The sequence below is a fragment of the Erpetoichthys calabaricus genome, chromosome 1 (genome assembly GCF_900747795.2).
Source record: "Erpetoichthys calabaricus chromosome 1, fErpCal1.3, whole genome shotgun sequence".
NCBI classification, from domain to species: Eukaryota; Metazoa; Chordata; class Cladistia; order Polypteriformes; family Polypteridae; genus Erpetoichthys; species Erpetoichthys calabaricus.
In genome coordinates, this window is record NC_041394.2 from 134,153,501 (window position 1) to 134,178,786 (window position 25,286).

Below are 25,286 nucleotides of genomic sequence, written 5' to 3' on the forward strand. Positions count from 1 at the left end.
CCTTCTGTGTGCAGCTGCTTCCTGAAGCGACATGCTGCACGGTGCTTTGCATACTTAAAAGCTCAAAGGGCACGTATTGATTTTTCACTGTTTTGTTTTTCTCTCTCTCTCTCTCTCTCTCTCTCTCACCCTGCTCCTTACGGAGGGGGTGTGAGCTGCCGCCTTCAACAGCTTTGTACCGGCGGTGCTTCGCATACTTAAAAGCCAAACAGCCCTATTGATTTGTTTGCTTTGCTCTCTGTTTCTGACAGCCTGTGCTCCTGACACGCACTCCTTTGAAGAGGAAGATATGTTTGCATTCTTTTAATTGTGAGACAGAACTGTCATCTCTGTCTTGTCATGGAGCACAGTTTAAACTTTTGAAAAAGAGACAAATGTTTGTTTGCAGTGTTTGAATAACGTTCCTGTCTCTCTACAACCTCCTGTGTTTCTGCGTAAATCTGTGACCCAAGCATGACAATATAAAAATAACCATATAAACATATGGTTTCTACTTCGCGGATTTTCTTATTTCGCGGGTGGCTCTGGAACGCAGCCCCCGTGATGGAGGAGGGATTACTGTATACATTGTTGTGCCTTTTAGGTCAGTTTCGAATCACAATTGACTTGAATTGATTTTTTTATATATATTTAGGGTATTTTGTTTATTCATAAAAACACTTAAATGTCAACTCAGAAATGTTAAGGCATTTAATAAATTTTAAGAAAATGCAAAACAACAAATATTACATTTTTATACAGTAATTACACATTTTGAGCACTGCCTCGCCCTTCAGATCAGTTTTGACCCACCATATACTTTTTACTGTTCATTTAGGGTTTCTTGTTTGTTTACAGTTCATGAAATTATCCTCACATATATTTTAAAATTTATGATCATTGGTACTATGGGTTAATATGAGGAATCTATATATATAAAATCCCTATGTGCATCCAGGTGTCCGTGTGTGGGTGTCTTCTGGTGAAGTGCGCATGCGCGGAGCACGGTGCTATGCGCGATAGTACTGTCAGAGAAAGTTAGAGGCGTTTTACGGAAATACAAACCAGTATTACTGCGAGAGGAAATTAAAGGTACACAATACAGTGACGCATATTACAGCCACATACAAGCCAGTATTACTGTCAGAGGAGATTAAAGGCATATTACCGACGCGCACGCCTGTATTACCGCCAGAGAAAATTAAAGGTATATTACGGACATACAAGCCAGCGGACGTACAAGACGGTATCCTTCAATAAGGGCGCGCACAGGCATCCTTCAATAAGGGCGCGCACAAAAAGGCAAGCCTCAAAAGGACGACCTCAATTGGGTGCAGCGAATAAAGGCGCGCGTAAATAAAGATCTGCACCTGTTGCTCTTCACATATTCCAGAGCCATTTGAACTAAATTATCTACGTGCCCTTATTGAATAGAGCCATACAAGACAGTATTACTGTCACAGAAAATTAAAGACACACAATACACGGCGGCAGCCCACGAAGAACGGTCAGCTCAGCAAGTAAACATCAACAAAAGAAAGGCTGAAAGAAAGAAAAATACGACCAACAAAAAGAATGAGGTCAAAGTCCCTTGCCATTTAATATAGACTGTTCCTACTAATGTTTATGCACTACTGTTCTAGCGCCTGTTATTGTAACGGGCTAAATGACTAGTCAATATATAATAGGTTTGGGATGAAAAATCAGAGTAGTGTCAGATCAAAAAAGACAAGTAAGGCACAGCATTGAGTCAACATTTGTAAGACATCGCAAGAATTAACATGACCAACAATGCTCTTAAAAATAGCTGTTGCTAAGACAATAAATTATTTCTAGTAATGGCAGATGTAGCTAATGTGAAACACAATATGATAAGATTTTTAATTGTAAAGTTAAAGGGACTGCAATAAATGCATAGTCGGAAACAAAACCAGCATTATAACAATACTTTGTCTAGCCAAAATAGCGTGTGAAGTCAAGGTTTACAGTATGTCTACAAAAACCTGATGGTATTTGAGAATTATGTACCTAGCAGCTACAGTACATATCAACATTGCAGTGCACATGAATACATGAAATCATGACATCAAAACAAATAAATACACAATTTGACACCCACAATGAAAAAAATATAAGACAGCAAATTATGTCTACAAAATAGTGAAAATGATAAATTATAAAACAGAAATTGAATATTATTTGCACTTCACACAATTGGCAACAGGAACTGCATTAGTGCCTCACCCATCTAGGTTTTGTATGTTTTTGGTTACCCATTACCCCATATTTACCCAGAAATATGCCCTGAGTCCGCAAAATTAGTAGTGATCATCAATGCCACAATTATCCTACTCTTGCTGTGGCACTAGTTTGTTTTTACATGATATGTCTTTGGCACTCTTCTATTTAAGAGGAAGTCTCTCAAAAAAACCTTACTGTGCTTTTGGTTTCTGTAATTTAAGTCTACTTCTTATTAGATAAATTTATTATGATTCCACTGATATTTTAGGTTTAGACTTTGGTTTGTTAAAAATGAAGGTTTGGTACTCCCCAGATTCTTAGCTTTAATTTTCAAATATCTACTGTAAATTAAAGATGTTGAGACACAATTTAATTCATATACAGTATAAAGAAAATAAAACAACATATGAAGGTAGTGCTACAGCCCCCTCACTGCCACTGTGTTAAAAATAAAATAAAAACAGAACTGTAGGAGGGTTGTCTTCTGGTTTCCAGGGGCCTCATGTATAACGCCGTGCGTAGAACTCACACCATAACATGGCGTAAGCACAAAAGCGGGAATGTGCGTACGCACAGAAAAATCCAGATGCAGGAATCTGTGCACACGCAAACATTCACGTTCTTCTACTACATAAATCCCGATCAGCGTGAAAAGTAACGCACGTGCACACGCTTGCTGCCCCACCCCAACTCCTCCCAGAATTACGCCTCTTTGAATATACAAATCAATATAAATAGCCCCTTACCTTCAGCGCTTCAGGAAGACAATGACGAAAGCACGGAAAAAAAAAAAAAAAAAACTTAGCGAATGCGAAATGGAGGTCCTGCTAAGTGAAGTAGAGGCCAGGAAAAATGTTTTATTTGGTAGCTTAGGAAGTGGAATTAGTAACAAAAGGAAATTGATGGAGTGGCATAGCATGGTGGATGCACTCAAAAGTGCTGGAGCAGAAAGTCGCACTGTGACCGAAATAAAAAAGAAGTGGTCCGACATCAAAGTTGCCGTGAAAAGGAGAGTTGCAGCTCATCGTCTGCATGTCAGCACGACTGGAGGAGGTAGTGAACTCCCAGAGCTCACAGCATTTGAGCAGCGAGTTGCTGCAATTATTGGCGACACACTCATTGCCGGCTGGAGAGGGTGATTCTGACATCACCGCAGGTGATGGTGAGTTACCATTTCTTTTTTGATTACCATTATCCATACTCGTGTAAATAATTTGTATGTGAAATAAGACAATCAGGCTGCAGATGCTGTATTAATTACTGTTTAATTAACTCCAGACAACAGTACAAAAGCTGACCCCAATGCTGAGGACGTGGCTCCAGGCGATGATGGTGCTGCGTCTGTGCTGACCACATCTTCGGGCGCTTGCTGCTCACACACCCCTGCCTCGGAAACCACTGTTCGATCATCTGGCCATGTGCTGACTGATGCAGTTCTGGAATCCCAAAATGCATTGGTGGATGCGGTGAGAGATGTAGCCAATGAACTACGAAATATAAAGGCAGTGTTGTGTGATATTAATCAAAAATTAAATGACTTTGTGAATAAATAAATGATGCATCTGCTTACATGTTTTTACATTCTGTTAATTACATTCATTCGACCTTGTAATGCTGTGTGGCTGCTCATTTGGTGGACCAGGGTCCGGTTCATCATACCGCATCTCTTCAGGTACGGGCAAGATACGAATGAGTGCCATATTATGTAGAATGCTACATGCTTGCACGATGCGACACACTTTCTCTGGACTATAGAGCAGCACTCCACCAGTCTTATCCAGGCAGCGCCAACGGCCCTTAAGCTGCCCTATAGTACGTACTACCACCGCCCGAGCCCGAGAGTGGAGGTCATTATAATGTCGCTCTTGTTCAGTCAGTGGTTGGCGAGAGGGGTGAGGATCCACGTCTTCAGCGGGTACCCACTGTCACCTAAGTAATCGTGTTATATGGTTACATCGTACAGATAACGTACGACTGTGATAAAAAGGTAATAAAAGTCTTATCTTACCGAGAAGCCAGCCATCACGCACCGCACCATTTTCAAGTTTGTTCCCCACACTATTTCTCAGGATGAATGAATCATGAATTGAGCCAGGCCATTTCGCAACAACATTAGTGAGGCACATTTTCGCATCACTGATGATTTGCACATTAATTGAATGAAAATGCTTTCTATTTACATAAACAAATTCATTCTGTGAAGGTGCCTTTATAGCAATGTGTGTGCAGTCGACCGCTCCGATGACATTTGGAAAACCGGACATTGCTGCAAATTGCGCTTTGATGATCTGATATATCTGCTTGGCAAGCGGATAATACCATCCCATACAGCTGGCATGGCACGACTCACTGATGACTGAGAAATACCGGATCGGTCAGCCAATTCACACTGAAAAGCTCCTGTGGCTAAAAATCCGAGAGTGGACAGAACTTGCAAATGAGCAGGTAAAGCACAATTCCTGAAAGTCTGCCTTTGTAAAGCAGGTGCCAGTTCAGCACACAGCTCTAAGAGGATCACTCTTGGAAATCTAAACCGACTTAGTAGCCAGTCATCATCATGTGCCAAGAAATCTGTATGATCTCTGAATTCGCGTTCTCTTCTAATCCTTCCATTTGCGATGTCCTCTAACAACGCTAAAGCAGCCATGGCAGTGGAATAGTTTGGCCATTCTGTGCACAATTATATTGTTACAAATTGATTACAATCAGATGCCTTAAATTTATCAACGATATGCAGTTAGTTTCAGTGTATATGATACAGCCGCGTCAGGGATGTCGATCTAAAAATGAAAGGAAACCACACAGGAACAGTAGCACTGCTTTGACGCTGGGTGCCGCCAGTCTGCAAAACCGAGCGGAGAACTTGCGCACGCCAGGGTTTGAGTTACCGTGGAAATGTGCGTGGCTTTACGGCAAGTTTAGGTTTCATACATCGCGATTTGATCGTGGAAACGTTCGTACGCAACATTTCTGTGCGTACGCACCGTTTATACATGAGGCCCCAGGTCTGCTGGTGAAGCGATGACATCTTGCAGATGACTCAGTTTTGTCCTTCCTGCTCAGGAGGAAAAGTGGAAGTGATGCCAGACCCTTCGCTGTTTATTCATTCCACAAAGGGAAATGGAAACTTTGTGAATAACTATTCTCTCCAAGACCATGTGGTTATTTTACCACATAATCTGACAATCCCTTTCTTTCCTTTATTTCATAAGAACTTTGCTAACAGTTTTGAGTGAGAGGTGGAAGTAAGTAACATTACTTGAATCCCTGGCTCAAACTCACAAAAATGTTGCACTATGGTAGTACAGCCAAGCCTGCATTTGATGTGTTCACACGTGAGGGGGCACAGTTTTTCAAAATGGTTGCACAGTTGAGCAACATCAGAATATTTATTTGGGCATTAGACTGTGCCTTCCATTCATTCTTACCTAAATCATGAATCCCTTTGGGGTTTCTCCAATAAAACAACTCAAAAGAGAGAAAATCCCTTGTCCGCTAAGGGCACCTGTCAGAGATGACTTTTAGTATACAGTAATCCCTCCTCCATCGCGGGGGTTGCGTTCCAGAGCCACCCGTGAAATAAGAAAATCCGCGAAGTAGAAACCATATGTTTATATGGTTATTTTTATATTGTCATGCTTGGGTCACAGATTTGCGCAGAAACACAGGAGGTTGTAGAGAGCCAGGAACGTTATTCAAACACTGCAAACAAACATTTGTCTCTTTTTCAAAAGTTTAAACTGCGCTCCATGACAAGACAGAGATGACAGTTCCATCTCACAATTAAAAGAATGCAAACATCTTCAAAGGAGTCAGGAGCAGATACTGTCATAAAGACAGAGGAAAATCAATAGGGCTGTTTGTTTTTAAGTATGCAAAGCACCGCGGCACAAAGCTGTTGAAGGCGGCAGCTCACACCCCCTCCGTCAAGAGCACAGAAAGAGAGAGAGAGACAGAGAAAAACAAGCAAGCAAAAATCAATACGTGCCCTTCGAGCTTTTAAGTATGCGAAGCACGGTGCAGCATGTCGTTTCAGGAAGCAGCTGCACAAAAAATAGCAACGTGAAGATAATCTTTCAGCATTTTTAGACGAGCGTCCGTATCGTCTAGGTGTGCGAACAGCCCCCCTGCTCAATCCCCCTACGTCAGGATCAGAGAAACTCAGCGCAAGAGAAAGAGAAAAGTAAGCTGGGTAGCTTCTCAGCCATCTGCCAATAGCGTCCCTTGTATAATATCAACTGGGCAAACCAACTGAGGAAGCATGTACCAGAAATTAAAAGACCCATTGTCCGCAGAAACCCGCGAAGCACAGAAAAATCCGCGATATATATTTAAATATGCTTACATATAAAATCCGCGATGGAGTGAAGCCGCGAAAGGTGAAGCGCGATATAGCGAGGGATTACTGTACAGTAAAATATGACTTACTTTTTGATTATATATTGATTATTTTATCCTATTTAATATCACATTTTCCTTTGCACTCTTAGAAATCATTTTAATTAAAGCCCCTTGATCTGTGACCCAGTCCCACTTTACAAGGTTAAATATTGATAACAAAATAGTACAACAAAAAGTACCAGACATTCTGACTCTGAGAGTCTATTTATCACTTGCAAGGACATGAGAAATGCACAGTTGAGAAACATATTCCTGAATATTGGTTTGGGCAACTGACTGTGCTTTCTATCCACACTTACCTAAAACACGGATCCCTCTGGTATGTCTCCCATTAAACAATTCATAATATGCAATGAAGATGAAAGACAGTAGTTGATCCCATTCTCTCCTGTACATTTGTACAACCTTTTTTTAACATTTGCTTTACAGTTTGAGTGAATCATTCAAGCAGTCTTTGACTCTATGGGTAATACACAGAAATGTTAAGGTGTTTTATGCAAAACAGCCTAGCTACCTGTTTGAATGTGTCTGAGGTAAGCAGCCTTCCTTGGTCTGGTTGGACTTCCTTCCGGATGCTAACTCATGAAAACACCCTGACATTTGCATGAGTAATTGACACTGTATGAACTGATGAGTAGGCACCTAATATAATAAAGTATTTTCTAACACAAAATACGGACCTTGCGGAATGTTTGAAAAGGTTAAATGGCCGTTTATTGAAACAACTGCATTTTGGATATTCTTTGATATGTTATCATTCCACTGTCCTCTTTCAAATAGCAAGGGCAACCACCTATACTCTGTATACATGACTGGCAAAGGATCAGATGCAACAGCACCCAGCTTGGAGTGTTAGAGCTGACAGTTTGTACTAATGTCACAACTCCTTTGGCAGGCCAAAGTGTATCACTTCTCCCTGCACTGTCACAGGAATATTGGGGTCAGGTTTAATGGAGGTAGGTTTGTTGACTTTGGAGGTAAAATGATGTTACACTTTGACCAGCCATCACTGATTATGACCTCATAGGGTGGTTCTGTGTGCTCTACCTCCGACATGCTTCTTATCACATCCTGATGAATGAACGTGAATGTAGCAGATGGAGTGTGTCACAAACTCGACGAAAGCTGCAAAAATTTTTGGGGCAGCCACCCGTATATTTCCTGGCTGCATAATTAAATGAATAATTGTACAGAAGTGTACAGGTTAGAGTCCAGAACAGAACTGACTTGCTTGTCACAAAGATGGCGGCTTTAAGGAAGAGAGCGGAGGAAGTGATGTCATCAGTAGGGCTGGAACCGGAAGTAGTGTCATTGGGCCCAGGACCAGAAGTGACGTCATCTGAGCGAGGCAGAATTTCCCGTAACAGGCCTGCAGAGAAGTGAGAGGAAGAGTTAGTGCACTTCTCCACGTGTGTGACAAGTGTTTGTCACTTTGTATGCTGGTAAGTGTATCCAGAACTTTTTTTATACCATTCCTAGCAGTAACAATGGGAACCTTGCTGCAAAAAGTGCATTAACAGGACGCACATTTCTTTCCTAGTTCTTTTGTTAGCTACTTATCTGTTTAAATTTTTGCTCTCCCAACTTATTTATCTCCCTGCTCCTGTGTCTTTTAATTAGCTATTGAATTATTGCTTCTTGTCTCTGTTTGTTTATTTATTTTTCATAAACTAAATTAAAGAATCAGTTCATGTTCTTTTTAATTTGATTGGTTTTTAATGATTTTGGCTTTCCCGTTTAAGGAACGTCGTACAGAAAAAAAAATATTCTTAGGAATTATTTTGTTTTTTTGACTTCAGTCACTTTTACTTATTTATGAGTTGGTCACCCCTTTACAAAGTACCACCGTATGCTTTCTTATGTATTACAATACATGTCTCTGACTACTTCTTAAGAAAGTTACCTGTGATTTTCTATTTTCTGTTTTTGAAGGATCCAAATTGATGTGTTAATGAGGGTCAGTGAGCCGCCTGGGCGAGTTGCCTATATGGCCTGTGAAGCTTGTGTATGTATTTTGACGGAGTATGTGTATGTGTATGAAGTGGAGTCTCTGGTTTTAATGTAACAACTCCTACTTAATGATGCAATTGGAAGTGTATAACTATTTGCTCTAAGTCACTGGAATTCCTGCCTACAGTAAATGTATATTTAATTTAGGAAGCCTAAAGTCTACAAGGGGAGGAAAAGAGACAGGAGTTATAATTTGATGCTAATCCATCACTTACTCATTTCTGAACTAGACTCTGCAAAAAACTTCCATATTTTATTATTGTTGCAGGAGGCTGGGGGCCAGACCCAGCCGGGATGCCTGGAAGGACCGGGAGGCAGTTTGTACGTCCCCTGGGTCACAAGGGGGCAACCACCCTGGATGAGGAGGGGACCATGGGGACCGAGCCAGGAGGCTCAAACCTATAGGGGCCTGTGGCCACCGCCAGGGGGCGCTCCGAGCATTGTGGAGCCCGGGAAACCTGCACTTCCTCCACACTTGGGAAGGTGGAGGAAGGACCATACAGGGACACCCAGGAAGTGCTGCTGGAAGGGCGTCATCAATCACCTGGAGCACATCCAGGTGGAAATAAAAGGGGCCGCCTTCTTACAATCAGGGAGCTATAGTCGGGAGCAGGACAAAGCTCCCATGAGGAGGGGAAAGGCGGCCCACAGACATACAAAGAAAGGCCCAATAGGAGGGTGATAGGTGCTGTGAGCACTGTGTGCTGTGATTACTTTATTCTGAGAATAAACGTGCGTTTTATAAAGAAGTGGTGTTTGTCTGATGGTGTTCGGACCCATGCTCACAATGGCATCCCAAATGGGACTCTCCGCCTGTTTCAAGGCGGGTCCTGTCATAAAAATAATTTTGTGAGTGGTCTGGCACCTCAGACCACACACACACATGTGAAAGCGGCCCACACACGCACCGTGGACGAACAGCGACTCACCCAGGGACCGCCGTCAGTCCCCGAAACGTTATCTCTGACCTGATGGGGAGAAGGGAGACCAGGCGAGGCTTAAGAGCAGCTAACTCCCCGATTCTCACCGTCATGGTGGATTCCAGGGTCGGCTTGGTGTCTCGGATGGCCACACGGCCATGTCCCTGGAGCAGACGGCCAAATGAGGCCGGTCGTGTGGGGACCTTGTTTATATTTTGCAGGGAAGGATGTCCTGGATCCGCGTCAGTGGCCAAGACAGGCTGATCCGGGGAGCGAATCAGCGGCGGCGCCGGAAGAAACGGGAGGAGAAGCTGCTGCACGTCAGGAGGACGCTGCAGCTGGAGAGCTCGCAGGAGGCTCCCCGCCCCATCAGGTTACGAAGGAAGAAGATGGCAGAGGACCAGAAGTCCCTCCCCGTAGCAGGCGAGGGATTGGATAGTGTGTGTCAAGTTCCCGTCGATGATTGGTCAGAGGCGGGACCGGTGAACATCCATCCCGAGCTGGGGGAGGACCCGACGGAAGGAGGAAGAAAGCTCCACAGTGCACTGATGCTCTGTTTGTGCTTGCGGCTCGGCATGACCCGGAGGTTTCTCTTCAGTTCGCCAAGTCATTTTACCAGGTGTTACACGACCTTCAAGACTGCATAGTCAAGCTGGAGGGGAAGGTGATCGCGCCGCGTCAGACACTGAGACAGTGGGCGGAGCAGCGCGGCGCTGCAATCTCTGGCCGGAGGATCGTGGCGGGGCGGGTAAGTGAGACCTGCGCCTTAAAATGAAAAGGAGACATGAGCAAATGCGTCCCAGTATCGTGCGGTTCCGGTGACCGAGTAACTGCATCTCCGACAGTGGAGGCGACGCGGAAGGCTGATCGCGTGGTAGGGGTGGAGCCAAGACTTCGGCTGATGAGTGCCATGGGTCTTAGTGCACTACTGCCAGAGCCAGCATCAGTCTCATGTTGCTCCACAGGGGTGCAGACGGTGAGGGGTCTCTTCCTTTCCCATAGGGAGACTCAAGCCGTTGGGGCACCCCAGAGGAAAAGGAAGAACCGGAGAAGTGATCTTCCCACAAAGGGAGACATGAGCTCACGTCTGGTGACAGGCCGCCCTCTGCTGGGTTCATGATGAGTGTGATCTTAAAATTAAATAGAAATAAACTTATTAGAAGAAGTACTTTTTTAAATATTGATAAGCATAAGAAACACATTACTTATAAATTAACTTCACCAAGGCAGGTCTTCACTTTAAATAGCTTGTATGGAGACTCAGTGAAGAGAATTGTGCATGGGGGTTAAATTCACATTGTTGTCACATAGCACCCATGCTACTGGAGTGTCAGAGTGTTAAATTGGAATGACAGGAATGCAGAGTGATTAATTGCTTTAGACGCTTCACCAATAAAGAATTGTGATGTTGACGAATTGACCACTCCATTCATAGTTCTGCTTAACACATTACTTGTAGTCAGATCTGATTATCATAATTAGCTTTTGTTTTGTGAAGTAAATAGACAATCAAGCCATTGGAAGTATGATAAAACAAATCAAACATTTATGATGCACACATTTTTAAAATGAAATGAGGAGTGATTGTTCTGAAGAAGATGTGTCTAACACTGGGCAAATGTTCCCTGGGAATGCATTCTTTTTTAGAATAGCAGCTTATACTTTGAACCTGTATAACTATCCCTTCAGTAACCATGGTGGAAATACGAAGACAAGAAATTTGGTACAAAAGACATGAGATATTTAACTTTGCTTTCACTCCTAGCCCACGTGCTGTTAGTTGTTACTGTTATTTGTCGAACTGTGCTCCCCCTTTGTCTTGTCATTTATTAACCCGCCTGTCATTCACGTCCCACAATCACAGTGGTGTTATAAATATCTATGAGACTCATGTAAGGCATGTAGGTCCCATAATAAACATTTAAATACAATACACTCCATGTGTCTCATGTAGGCACCCCTTTATCTATTGTTTCAGTCATGTCTGAAACATATCTCTAACGTATATAAACCTCTGGATCTAGTTAGTTTGGACCTCTGTCTACCCACTTCTCTTTGTCTTGATCTGACTGTGGAAATCACTCGCCTTGTAAGTGTCTTTTAAAGCTTTATTGCTTAATGTATACTACCTGCTATGTATTACTTTGTAAATCGTTATTTATTGTCTTTGGTTCTACACCTGTAAATACCTGTATATTTCTTTTGTATATATTTCAGTTTACAAGGTACATCCAGTAAAAGCCTTAAAGAAAGCTCACCCCTTGTCGTTTTTATGTGGATGTGCTGAGTTGTTTAAGCTCCCTGTGGCCGCACTGCACGAACAGCACAGAGTGAGGCAGAAAACCTAGTATCAGAGATGGGGCTAAGTCCTACATATGCAAGACTTATGTAAGCTTTCAGTCAAGTCGTAAGTTATAATGATTATATTCAACGAAGTCAAGTTGAGTCACTGGATTCATAGTTGAGAAGATCTGAGTAAAAAAAGTGATCAGATTTTCACCACTACCTGCAATTAATGTAATTATTATAATATGTGACATATACTAACATCTAAAATAAGAATAGACTTTCTCAGAGAAAAAAAATCCTAATAAGAAGTAACAGTGACAGGTTTGTAAAATAATTGTTTTACTTTGAAGTAATGCACATTATATAGTATTGATTTTCCACAGTTTCATTTTAAGAACAGTGTGTCTAAGACACACAGTCTTTAAAGAAAACATTTTTTGAAAGGCTATGTCACATCAGAATATCCATCCATTCATTTTCTGAACCCACTATTCCCTGAGTAGTGTCATGGAGAAGCTGGAGGCTATTGTAGCAAGTATAGGGCACAAGGCAGAAACAATCCCTGCCACCATGCCACCCACTTCAGGGTTTAGTTACATTATCAACTTCCTTTTTACATAATTTTGCATATTTATTAATTAACTAAATATATCAATCATCCCCCATCATTTAGAAGCCATTGTACTTGCTGAAAATTAAGTTTTAACACTTATTTGTGAGTAGTGTGGCCCCATTGTCAACCCTCCATGACTGAACACCTTGTCAACAAGGTACTGTCACTGCCACTTTGAACAATGAAGCAGAGCCCGTTAGACTGTTTTAACCTTGAGAGGCATCCAATTAGTGTTTCAGCTGAACTAAAGATTGCAATTATCAGCTTTTGTTTATTATCATTGATATTATTTTGTTATTTTATGGTACCATGCACACAGTCCTGTTTCACAGCCCTTAGTTGGGTCCTGTTCTTCATTTAGCTATGATTATCTGTAGTAAAGAAAAGTATTTAGAAATACTGAAGGTAGTTATAAAAGATAAAAAATGTTTTATAAAACAATACATCTAATGCAAGAAAGGAATGACATGCCAGCTATAGATTTTACTGTGTAATTTTGGCAATATTTTGATTGGGTACTGTTTATTTTTAGTATGCAATATTTTCTCATCTTCCATGAAACAAATCAAAATTGCCATGCTACAATGAAACAGCACAAGAGTTGTGAGTGCAAGCTGTCCACACTGGTATGAAGTCAATTAATTAAAGAGTTAAAACAATCTTTACTGATATCCCTTCATTTACGTCAAACACCTAAATGTCTTAGTCATTTAAACACCTAATTGGTATTTCTTAAACCTTTAGGAAACCTATATAAACATTTTTGATCTGCAGAACCCCTATAAAATGTAAAAAAAAAATTTATAAAATAACCAGTTATGTGAAAAATATACTAATAAAGAAAATGTTTAGAAAAGCATGCATATACATCACATATTTTTGCAAAAAGGTGTAAAAATAAAAATGCTTCATGTTTCAAGCATAATAAAATGCAAATGAGAAGGATGTGCTGCCATTATATGACACAGATCATTAATATTTGGTGTAACACTTTAATGTAGGTGTCCTATTTTGCCTGTTTTGAGATTTTGTTTGCATTGCATTGACAGTCTCAAAATCTTCTTTTACAAAAGCATGTAGAAGCAAACGCGAGTAGGAACTAAAATGCTTTCTCATTTAAAAGTCTTCACATTCACTATGATTTTTTTACCTAAACTTTATCAAGAAGAAAACTAGTAAATTTATTAAGAAGTAAACTAAACTTTTTTAATATACCTCACTGTTTTCCAAAATGTACTATACAGGTCATAAAATGAATAATTCCAAATATCATATATATCTGTGTCTCTGTTTTTTGTCAGTGCGGCCTTGACATCATGGACTATAAGGTGCATACTAATTCAGTGTAAGCAGGAACACTCAATAAAACTGAATAAAAAAATCAAGTGGCATTGACAGCGTTTGTGCTGTCAGCATTTATCCATCCAGATCAGAGAATGTCCAGTTCCATTGTCTCAAAACACCACTCTCATCTGCAGTTATTCCCAGTTCCAAATAAAAACTAACAGTGTCAGATCCCTGGGGGGGCGGTAGTATGTATCGCGATCATGACTGAGAGAATAAAAGTGAATTAAAAAAATGCTAACTTTTACAAGTACTATAAATGTACACCAGCCGTTAGACGCAAATCAAATGTATGTGTTATTGTATAATATTAACAATAAGAGCAGCTCACTAATCAAAATGGTAAATATACGAGGCAGTCAGGATCAAACCGGGGACTCTTGATTACAAGTCAGTAATTCTTACCACTGTACCAAAGAAACTGTTGTATCCTTTTGTGAAAGGGTTTATTTGATCTTTGGACTTCAGGCTTCACACATTATATAGTTTATGTCTATATTTTGTCATTTATTACTAAAATATGAAAAATGTTTCTGTTTTAACAATGCGTTTACACAGATTATTGTAGAAGCGGAAAACACATGAAATGCATGTGTTCCAAATAACGATCTATTATTTCCAATCTAAAACTCCAGCACTTCACTCCCAGATAATCAAGGCTGGAACTGGGAGACCTTTGTGCCCGTTCTGTGATGGTGGGGGGATGGAATAGTAGGCTGCTTGTCTTGATCGGCACATTTACAAGACAAAAGACGCTGACGGAGAGGTGCAAAGGGATTTAAGGTGGGCTGAATTTACGTGTTTTTTCATAGGCTTTGGTAATTCTACTGTTAACCCAGTTCCAAAATGTTTTTTAAAGGAGTCTGGGATGTGCTAATTGATAGGGTACTTGGCACAATTAACTCGTCATTACATATGGAAATCTTCCCAGATTGTTTAACACTAGAATTTCTGAAGCCTAGGAAAAAAACTCGTAATCTCGGCCCACCTTAAATCCTTTCACAAGTCTCCATCAGAGCTCATCTCGGGCAAAAAGCTCTCCCAGCTCAAGCCAAGGCTCCTTATCTGGGTGTGTGGTGCCTGGAGTTGAATTGGGCAAATAATATATTGTTATTTGGAATACATTCATTTCATGTGTGGTCCGTATCTACAACGATCTGTGTAAATTGTAGGATGAAGTGTGAGGCAGGAATTGCTGAACACATACTGTAACTAAAAAAGAAAACTTTTTCATATTTTAGCAATAATTGACAAAATGTAGACATGAAGTGTATAATATGTGAAGACTGGAGTCCAAATATCAAATAAACACTTTCACAAAAGGTACAAGTATAGCAAAACAAGTGTGCTTTTATTCAAGAATATAACTGTGGAAAAAGAAATCGGTTTAAGGTACAATGCTGACATGACAGCTTTGGTGGTGCAGTGGTAAGAACTGCTGACTTGTAATCAAAAGGTCACCAGCTCGATAATGAGTGTGCCCTTTTTGAGTAGTGAGTTTTTTTTTTTATTCAGTTTTATTCTCCCAGTCACATTCATGCTCCCCCTGCTCTGATACTGCTGTTTTCATATAAAGACATGCTACAATAGAGGTGAACTCAGATGAGGACAAGGGTTCTACATCGGAGAAAGAGAACAGAAGTCCTCCCTGCAAAAAAACGTCCACTCACATATAAAAACAACGCAGCTGCAACAGGCGTAAAGATGGCACTGTTTGAATGCAGCAAGAGGTTGGGTGTTATCCTGCCAGTCAGTCTGCCCCACACCTGTCCTTCAAAGGAAAAGCACGGCTTACAGAGCTCGCCAACGTATTGTGCAATGTTTGTGATTATGTTATGTGATGGCTTTTATATGTTAAACATTTTCATGTTACTTATATAAAAGCCAGATCAAATGTTATTTACCTATTTACCTTGATTTATTTACTTATCTTCCTACAGTGTAAAGTCACAAGTAGACTGCAGAGCTTCCTGTTTATGATCGACACAGGCATTATTATTTCTGTATACTGTGTATTTATTACCATTATTATTTTAATTTTTTCTTTGTTTGCAACTATTTCTTCTAAAACACTTTGAACTACATCCTTTGTATGAAAATGTACTATAGAAATACATTTTGTAGAGGTGTATGTAAAGAATAGTAGTTTAAGAATAGTAGTCCCTGCCAAGAGGTGCCCAGCAGCCTGCTGCCCAGTCATTCATGCCAGGAGGTGATCTGCCTGTTTTGTTTGCTTTTTGGAGATGTCCAGGATGTAGTCTCCCTGCCTCGTCTGTGCTGGGGGGACCACCTGGAGGTGATCTGATTTTCTCATCTACCCCACTGGGACCATCAGGACATGGTCTGTCTTTCTTATCTACCATGAGGGGATCACTTGGAGGTGGTTTGGCTGTCTTGTCTGCCCCACTTGGACCACCAGAAGGTGGTTTGCCAGTTTTTTCAGTCCTGCTGAGACAACCAAGAAATGGGTTACCAGTCTCATCTGACCTGCTGGGACCACCAGGAGGTGGTCTTCTTGCCCCATCTGCCATGCAGAACTCAGGTATACTCTTCTTCATATTTCCAAGGGAAAATGGTGCAATTTGTTGACTCAGTGGAGGTAGTTGGGGTGTTTGGAAGCCACCCAAAAGGGTAATGTTATATTTCAGCATTGATTACTCCCCTGACTGAAGTTCAAATTCTTGTTTTATGTCTTTTGTTCATTTTTGGTTCTTCTATTTATGCTAATGTCACTTTTGCTTATTATTTGCTTTATTCCTTATGCCTGTGGTATGTTCCTTGTGTTTTTAGGGGTGGTTCCCCAAGAGGTGTTGCCACTTGCCCATCACTGCAAGGGACAGTCTTCAGCCCTATAAAGGTGGATACATCCCACAGTCCTTTGTGGTTCATTTGAATACGCTTGGGAGTAGGTGAGTGTTTCATTATGACTTTTGTGAGTTTATGGATTTCAGTTTGCCTTGGATTACGTTTGCTTTTTCAAGCAACTGTTTTTTTGGCATCTGAGGTCTATGGAACTTACTTTTGGTTTAAAGTATTTTTTAAGGAATACATATTTTATCTTATAAAGATCCTGTGTTTGCTCCAGCAGTAATATTTCCCTCCAATGTGCATTGTGAGCAATTTTTGGCACTTTAATGTTTGGGAACTCTCAAGCTCAGAGAATTCTGAAAGATGTTAGCCATGAGCCAGATAGGGTGGTAATAGCAGACTCGTTGCACAGGGTTTCACCCACATAACACAAGAGAGACAGTATATACGCAATATACAAACACAGAATTAATAAACAATAACTTACCTAAACCCAAAAAAGACAAAACTAATCCAAAAACAGAACTAGCATAAAATAAAAATAATATATGAAAAACAAAACAAAAACTTTAAAATAACAGAAAACATAATTGAGTCAGGGATCAAACCTTGGCTGAAACATAACACGCCCAGGGTGAACGTACAGGAAACAAGGAACAAAAGGTAAGATGCAAGCAAAACTAATGTCATACATAAATATAAAATAATTAATAAGCAAGATATTAATCAATACATAAAAATAAAAAAGAAACTCAATATTTATAAAATAATTAATAGAAAGTAAAAATTGATGAAACAAAGAGAAAACACATTCAATTCGTGGATGGCACCTTGACTGTAACATTACACAAAAAAAGTGAAGAAACCAAAAGATAAAACTTGTGAAAACACTGAAAATATTCCCTTACACCTCCAGCAAATATCTTGGGATTTGTGCAGAAGGTGTTGGGTTACTGACAGCTGGTTCCTACAACACACATCCAGTTGACTAAAGACAAATATAACTACATTCGGCAGTTCAAATATTATAAGCTATAGCCATTTCTGTGCTGCTGTTTCTCTTGGCATAGGGTGTAATGTAGCTACTTTTTGTGACAGACTTACCAATTGTAAGGCTTTACCAGTAACTGCACAAGGTGAAGCTTGCATCCAAAATAAGTTACTGATATCACACCACACTTATGTGAAACTGCATTCAAGGGGCTGCTTATTTCCATACAATGTGCTTATAAAAAGTATTCGCCCATTTGAAGCTTTCACATTGTATTGTTATAAAGTGTTCAATCACAATGAATTTAATTTGACTTTTTTGACGCTGATCAACAGAAAAAGATTCTTTAATGTCAAAGTGAAAAAAAATATTTGGAAAGTGTTCTAAATTAATTACAAATATAAAACACAAAACAATTGATAAGTAATCAATATGACACACCCAAGTCATCACTGGTGCAGCCAGTTGGTTTTAGAAGTAACATACAGTAGTTCAGTAGGGATCACCTGACTGCAGTCAAGGGGTTTCAATTGATTGCAATATAAATGCACCTGATCTGGAAGGGTCAACTTGTGGTAATTGAGTATTGTGAAAGTGAAAAGTGGATTGAAAACCACAAGTCAGCAAATGAAGATAAAAGTATCCAAGTCACTTAACCTCCTTAGCTTTGCATTTTATACCAAAAAAAAAAACCATGTACAAAGCGTTGTAATTGCATTTTTATTAAATCTCAAAAGTATAATAATGATACAAATAATAATAGTAATGATGAATACAAATAATAATATGAAATGAACAATAAAAAGAAAAATAATAATAACATCAATAATAATACTACTAATGATGCCAAAACAGTATATAATTTCAAAATGAGTCCTTTGTGTGGTGAATCTTAAAGCAAAGTGAAAGACACAATCCAACGTCATATTCGGTACAATAATAGCATGATTCTTTTCGGATTTTCTTTCCATATTTATCAGTTTTTGAACAGCACACTGCACAGGTACAAGTTGGATTCTGTTTTTTTTCTGTTAGAGGTATATAATCAATAAAATGTTTACCAATAAGATGTTCTGGATTGATCCATGATGTGCTCGGTCAACTGTATCTCTTTAGCGGTAGTGTGGACGGTGGATGTGCAGCAATGATTTGTTCTACAGGCTGGCATGTAAAGTTTGCATGAGATACAGTTTCACCAGGTTATTGTTTGTATAACACGAATGCATTCCAAATGCACTGTTCCACCAGATGACAAAATATCTTTTTACAGTTTTTCTTTTGTTGCCTCCGCATAATGGGATAGTAAGTCAATTCTTGATCCACATGATATACGCTGCCCATCGTGCTTTTGTAGTCGACCACAGTACAAGGCTTTGTAACCTGCTTGTTGACATTTGACTGTACAGTGACTGTAGCTGCATTATGTACAGTGCTAAGAAGACAAACATCTTTCTTGTCTTTCCATTTCAGCGCAATGACTTTACCCTTTTGTCAAGTTACTAATGCACTTCACTATAACTTAGCTCTGCCAAAGTCTTCAGGCATGCAACGATGGTTGGGATACAGTGTTCCATATGTGTCAGTATTTTTTGCAGCAAGATGTCAAATAGCTCTGGTGAAGTATACAAATTGTCCATGGTTACACAGTGCCCTTGATCCAGCAGAGCATTTATCAAAGTCAGTCATGACATAGCAACGCCGTACTGATTGTATTTCCTTTTCCCAGTGTACAGGACCAAATTCCAAATGTATCCCATTTTAGATATACAAAGCTCGTAAAACTTTATTTAAAATCTTCTTTCCATGAGAGTCTGCTCTTATAAGCCTTGAGACTTTCATTGATGCTGACATCACGGTCTGAAATGTAAACGCTCAGAAATTTTGCTACAATGGCCTGGTATATCTCCCTAAGTTTCTTCAATTTGGGTACTGGGTGGGTATTCTCATCTAAGTCTTCATTGTTGGTATTTAAAATTAGTAAAAACCTACACTCAATACATTCAAAGAATTTTCCAAAGAACGGTGTTGCCAAAATTTTGTTTTTGGACCAGTACAATCGCTGCTCAGGTTTTACTACAAGCCCTTGCAATATCAATTAAGCCTAAAAAGGCCCAGATATCATCAGTGGTTACTGGTTCCCATCTTTCTGAACAGGAAAACTGCTTAGGTGTACGGTTATTTGCCCAACACTTTTCAGCATAACATCCTCAACATCCTTAACATCACTGCCTGTATCACTAGCAAGAGTATGCAACACCTTGGCTTCTAAAAAACGACCAAAATTGAGCTTTATGAGAATCACACAAAACACCTTATTTGAACGCTGCACATTATCAAAATTGTAACATCCCCCATCATGAAGCATGGTGATAGCAGCAACATACTGTGTGAATGTAGAGGGTAAAATAATCTGCAGCAAAATACTGGGAAACGATGCAGTGTGCATGAAACCTGTACCATTGCGGATTTGTTTTCCAGAAAGACAAGAACCCCAAGCATAAAGCCAAAACTACACAGGAATGGCTTAAAAACAACAATGTTAATATCTAGGAGGGATCTAGTCAGATTCCAGTGCCTTTAGAATTATTCCTAGGAGTAGCACGTAAAGTCTGACTAAGACAAGAATTTGTCTTATTCTAGAGTAGAACATTAGAAGTAGTTATAAAGCACCCTATACATACTCCCAGCAAGGAGTAAGAGTTTGTGTTTGAGAAAGAATGTCAAAATTTTAAGGTACTCCAAGCTGAAAAATGGCACTCATGATGACTTTTGTAGTTTTCTACTAGTGCTAAGGTTTCACTGCAAAGATACAGTAATAATAATAATATTCAAAGCAGCAGTAGAAGAAGAAAATCATAATAAGGTAGGATATTGCACTATTGCACTCTGTTTTTGAAAAACATCAAGAACAATAGTGTAACAAGCACCGAGGTAGAAAGACCTAGACACACACCGAATGAGAGTAAAGCTCTATAATAGGCACGATTCTTCTTTAACAATGAATGATCCAAAGCTGTACTTTCAGAAGAGTTGTCTTCTTATTGTTATTCAATCATCTTATTATACCAACATCTCCTGGAAAACTAGCAATTTGCATGAATGCAGCTTGCTTTAACATTAACTTACGCAAAGTGATGGGGAAATGTGTAAATCTGCGTGCTACTGCAGGTATTGTAAGGGCATTCAAAACATGGTGCAAAAATTAAAAAAAATTGGTAGTTGTGACATATCCAAATCATCACTATTGCAATACTCCATTTTCTTTGTGGTCAAAATATATAACATTACCAACACTTTAATTTCAGGGTTCACTGATTGGCTTCTCCACATAGATACTGTAGAACTATCCTGTAACATATAAGATTTGTTATGAATATTATTTCTCTATCAAGTCAATATCTTTTTAGAAGTTCTTTGTTGTGTGCTGATTTCTGCTTGAACACCATCTTCTGGCAGTTTCTGCTGAGTTAGGTCAGTTCATGAGCTCTCCTAAATCCTGATGAAATTAAAAGTAGTTTCCTAAAGTAGGAAAATTGATAAATTTATTCCTACTGTTAAACCAATCAGAACCGCCTTTCTACTCTGTGTTTGATAAATGCAGGCACAGATTTTAATCCAATCAAGAATGTATGGTTTGAAAAAGGCTGTACATGTATAATCCCCATGCAACCTGACAGAGTTTGAGCAGTTTTGCAATGAAAAAGAAGGGAAAAATTGCAAAGATGTCCAAGTTGATAGAGACCTGTTCACACAGAGTCAAGGCTGTCAAAGAAAGACAATCTGAGAGGAGTTAGTGATGGTTCAGGATAAAAGAGTAATGGTGTTAAGATACTATCCAAAGTCCTAGGTAGAAGGATGGAGAAAGTACTGCCTTCGGTAATATCACAAGTTAAAACAGGATGCATTAAAGGCCGATATTTAGCTTCCAATCTTCAATGCCTGTTTAATATAATTTATTCACCCGCAAAGTCAAACACCCCAGAGATATTATTATCGTTGGATGCAGAAAAAGCATTTGATATGATTGAATGCAACTACCTTTTCACTACATTGAAGAAATTTGGGTTTGGCCCAAACATTTGTGCATGGATCAAACTACTGTATACCAATCCAGAAGCTTCAGTTTGTATTAACAACAGTAATTCAGACTACTTTAAACTAGAACGTGGTACCAAATACCAGACAAGGATGCCCCTTGTCACCACTGCTTTTTGCAATCGCCATTGACCCTCTGGCAGTTCACTGTCGAAATGCTTACGAGATAAAGGGGATTATCAGAGAAGGACTTGAACAGAAAATTTCTCTATATGCAGATGATATGGTACTGTATATATCAGATCCATAAAATACTGTGAATGCAGTCCTAACAGCACTTACAGAATTTCAAAAGATTTCTGGTCTCAAAATTAATTTGACTAAAAGTGTGCTCTTTGCAGTAAATTCTCAAGCACACAATATTAGATTGGACACCTTCCCTTTTATCATCGCAGATCAGTTTGAATACCTTGGGGTAAACATCACAAGTAGACAATATATACTAAGAACCCAATAGTGCTTCACTCACTCACAATATTGAACCAATGTAGGAAGCATTTTAAGATAGAGAAGCTTTTATCTGTGGCACCTCTGCACGAGAACCACCTTTTTCCACCCTCTCAAACATATGCAGTTTTTAATGTCTGGAAAACATTTGGGATTAAATCATTTACAGATCTGTACATAGACAATGTCTTTGCATCCTACAAACAATTACATTCCAAATTTAACTTTCCAGCAACACATTTCTTTCACTACCTGCAAATTCACAATTTTGTTAAACAGAACCTGCCCAATTTTCCTCACATCCCACCTACCTCTATGCTGGAAAAAATATCAATCAGTCTTGAGGACTGTAATATATAAAACCATTTTACAGTCCCTCCCTTTCAAAGATCCAAGAGGACAATGGGAAAAGGATCTCTCCCTCAACATATCAGAAAAGGAGTGGAAAGTAGCAATGCAGAGAATCCACTCGAGATCCATATGCACAATGCATACAATTATTCAACTCAAAATTTTATACCGAGCACATCTGTCTCACTTAAAAATGTTCAAAATGTTTCCAAGGCAAGATCCAACCTGAGAACATTGCAAACAAGTCCCAGCCTCACTAGGCCACATGTTCTGGGCATGCGCCAAATTAGCATCATTCTGGACCAAAATCTTTAAATGCCTAACAGACAGCCTTGGTGTCACAATCTCCACTAATCCATTAACAGCTGTGTTTGGTGTACTCCCAGATGGGCTTAAAGTGGAGGACAAACAAACTGTAATTGCCTTCACTACACTATTGGCACGTAGACTTATCTTGCTCCACTGGAAGAATCCTAACTCTGCTCTTTTAAGTCAGTGAGTAACTGATGTTATATACTATTTAAAATTGGAAAAAATCTAATTCTCACTTAGAGGATCTGTGCAGAACTTTTTCAAAACCTAATCAATAACATTTTAGAATAAGCTTTAAAGCACAGAGGAAGCAGATTCATTTATCTTTATTCACTTATTAATTCATCTATTTACTTATTTTTACTAGCTTTAAGTTTTACTCTGCTGGCTTAGCTCTCTTTCTCAGGGGTGGAGGTTGATTTGTTTTCGATCTTATGTTTGTAAAAATTGATTTTTTTTTTTATGGAATGTTGTGTGATTTCAATAAAATCAAAAAAAGAATGATGGATAGACTAGAGGGTTCTGAACAATTCATCCTCCAGAATGAGAGGAGGAAATGATCCTTTGGTTTGGCCCCAGACTGGACGCCCACAAGGTTGCCTGGGATGTAGTTTTGAAGGGAGGCCCTGTCTGGGGTTTTGGCTGCCTCCAGAGGGTGCTGTTGGTAATACGCATCATTGCTTTGAGAGGCTTCTGTATGACACAGGAAATGTTTCCATTATGCCAGACTGTGGCTCCAGAAGTATTCCTATCATAAATGGAAGCCATCTCACTCCAAGAATTGAATGAGAGTCGGGAGGCAGAGGGCAAAACTCAACTGGAGGAATGGAAGGTGGCAAAAGAACCATATATTATCTGTGGTTGTGAAAGTGGATTTTGTTCATTTGTAAAGGAACTGTGTTTAATAAACAAAATCTTTATCTGAACCCTGGACTTGTCGGGTGTTTTGGTTTGGGGCCCCATACTGGTTACAACAGACTTGAAGGTGGCTATTACTTTTTATAGGCATTGTATTTGTGTGCATGTGTCCTTGTATATACAGCAAAAATTATGTGTAATTTTAAATTTTAAAAACATTTTCCATCTGATTTCAAGATCCTTAAAAGATGATTCTTTCACACATACGCATGTGCTCCCACTTAAAACCTACACTCTATGTTGAAAATTAAACACATTCCTAAAGAGATCCAAAAACATGTTTCCAATGGCAATTTTGAAATGTTTTTTATATAACTAATGAATTACTGAGGTAAGAGCATTTCTATACTCCACCACCATGTAGTAATAATACAAAAAAAATCTTACATATTTTAAATTACCCTCAACAAAATGATTATGTAGCTATTTCTTTTTTGACCTTGAAATTCATTAATCACATACTCTTTAAAGACTTCCTAATTTGATGTAAAAAATATTATTTGTTTTCAGCTTATCGAAGCCAGCTTCGAGCCGTTGGATATATGACCAGTCCACCTACAGCAATACACACATCTACCAGAGTGGATTTATAAACACCCACATCTACCCACTTTAGACATAAACAAAGGCCGACTCAGAGACCTGAAGAGAAATGTACAAGGCTGCTGTACACATTTACCTTGTCAGGCGCTGACAGTACAATGGTTTTGTGTTTAACTGTATGGCTCACAGCCAATGCTGTCCTCTTCACTATAAATGTCTGTGCTTAAATGAAGATTGCTGATGACCTTTCTGAGATAACCTGTGTCTGCTGCTTGTTTTTAATCTCAACATCCCCCTCTGCAAGTGTACCCTGCTACAAGGACATTTAGCCTTCCTTGGGAAAATGGAATGCAATTCTTTCCAACAGACATCAGCACTTTTAACTGAACCATATTTAATTCACACTTCTTTAGGCTAAAATCATCCTCTTTAAAGAGGTTGTCCATTTTATAACAATGCATAATTGTTTGCCAGTATGAAGTATATGAAGTCAAGGTAATTCACATTAGGGACTTAACAGTATTTAAAAATCTTAATGATAAGCACTGTGTCCTGTCAGTGAAGATAACTGAATCAAACAGTTATCATCTAAAATGCCATCTGCTGCTTTAAGATGTTCATAATTAGAGTTTTGAAATTGTATAATAGCAATTTGTTCTTATTTTTGCTTTTTCCAACCCATCTACTTTATTATATTTCAATGTCAATATGGGAAAATGACACTAAATAAAACATGAAAAACAAATGTCTATAAATAGTAGGATGGTATTTTGCTCTAAATATGTTAGTTAGTCAAATTACATTTTTTTCTAGACTTATGTATATTTTAAATAGAATGAAACATTAAATTAAGCCAATTGAACGAACAGATCTTAGATGTCATTTTTTTAATTATGGAAGGTCTACAGTACATTATTTGTGTATTGTGTAATGCCTTATGCATAAGCAAGCACACTAGTGTAATATGTTAATTAGAATGTAAAGAAAACTTAAAAATGGATTCATGGACAGCTTGACAGGCATT

At 39.2% G+C, this 25,286-nt stretch overlaps 1 protein-coding gene across 1 annotated transcript in view; it reads right to left on the bottom strand.

The window, feature by feature from the left end:
• Positions 1 to 4,298: 4,298 nt before the first annotated feature.
• Positions 4,299 to 25,286, bottom strand: part of LOC127527166 (putative nuclease HARBI1) — a gene marked incomplete at both ends in the record, with an annotated part of 462,973 nt that continues 441,985 nt past the window's right edge. Inside the window, one exon of the mRNA XM_051924928.1 lies at positions 4,299 to 4,486. Within this exon, the coding sequence (XP_051780888.1) occupies positions 4,299 to 4,486 (188 nt within the window). The remainder of the gene's footprint in view (positions 4,487 to 25,286) is intronic.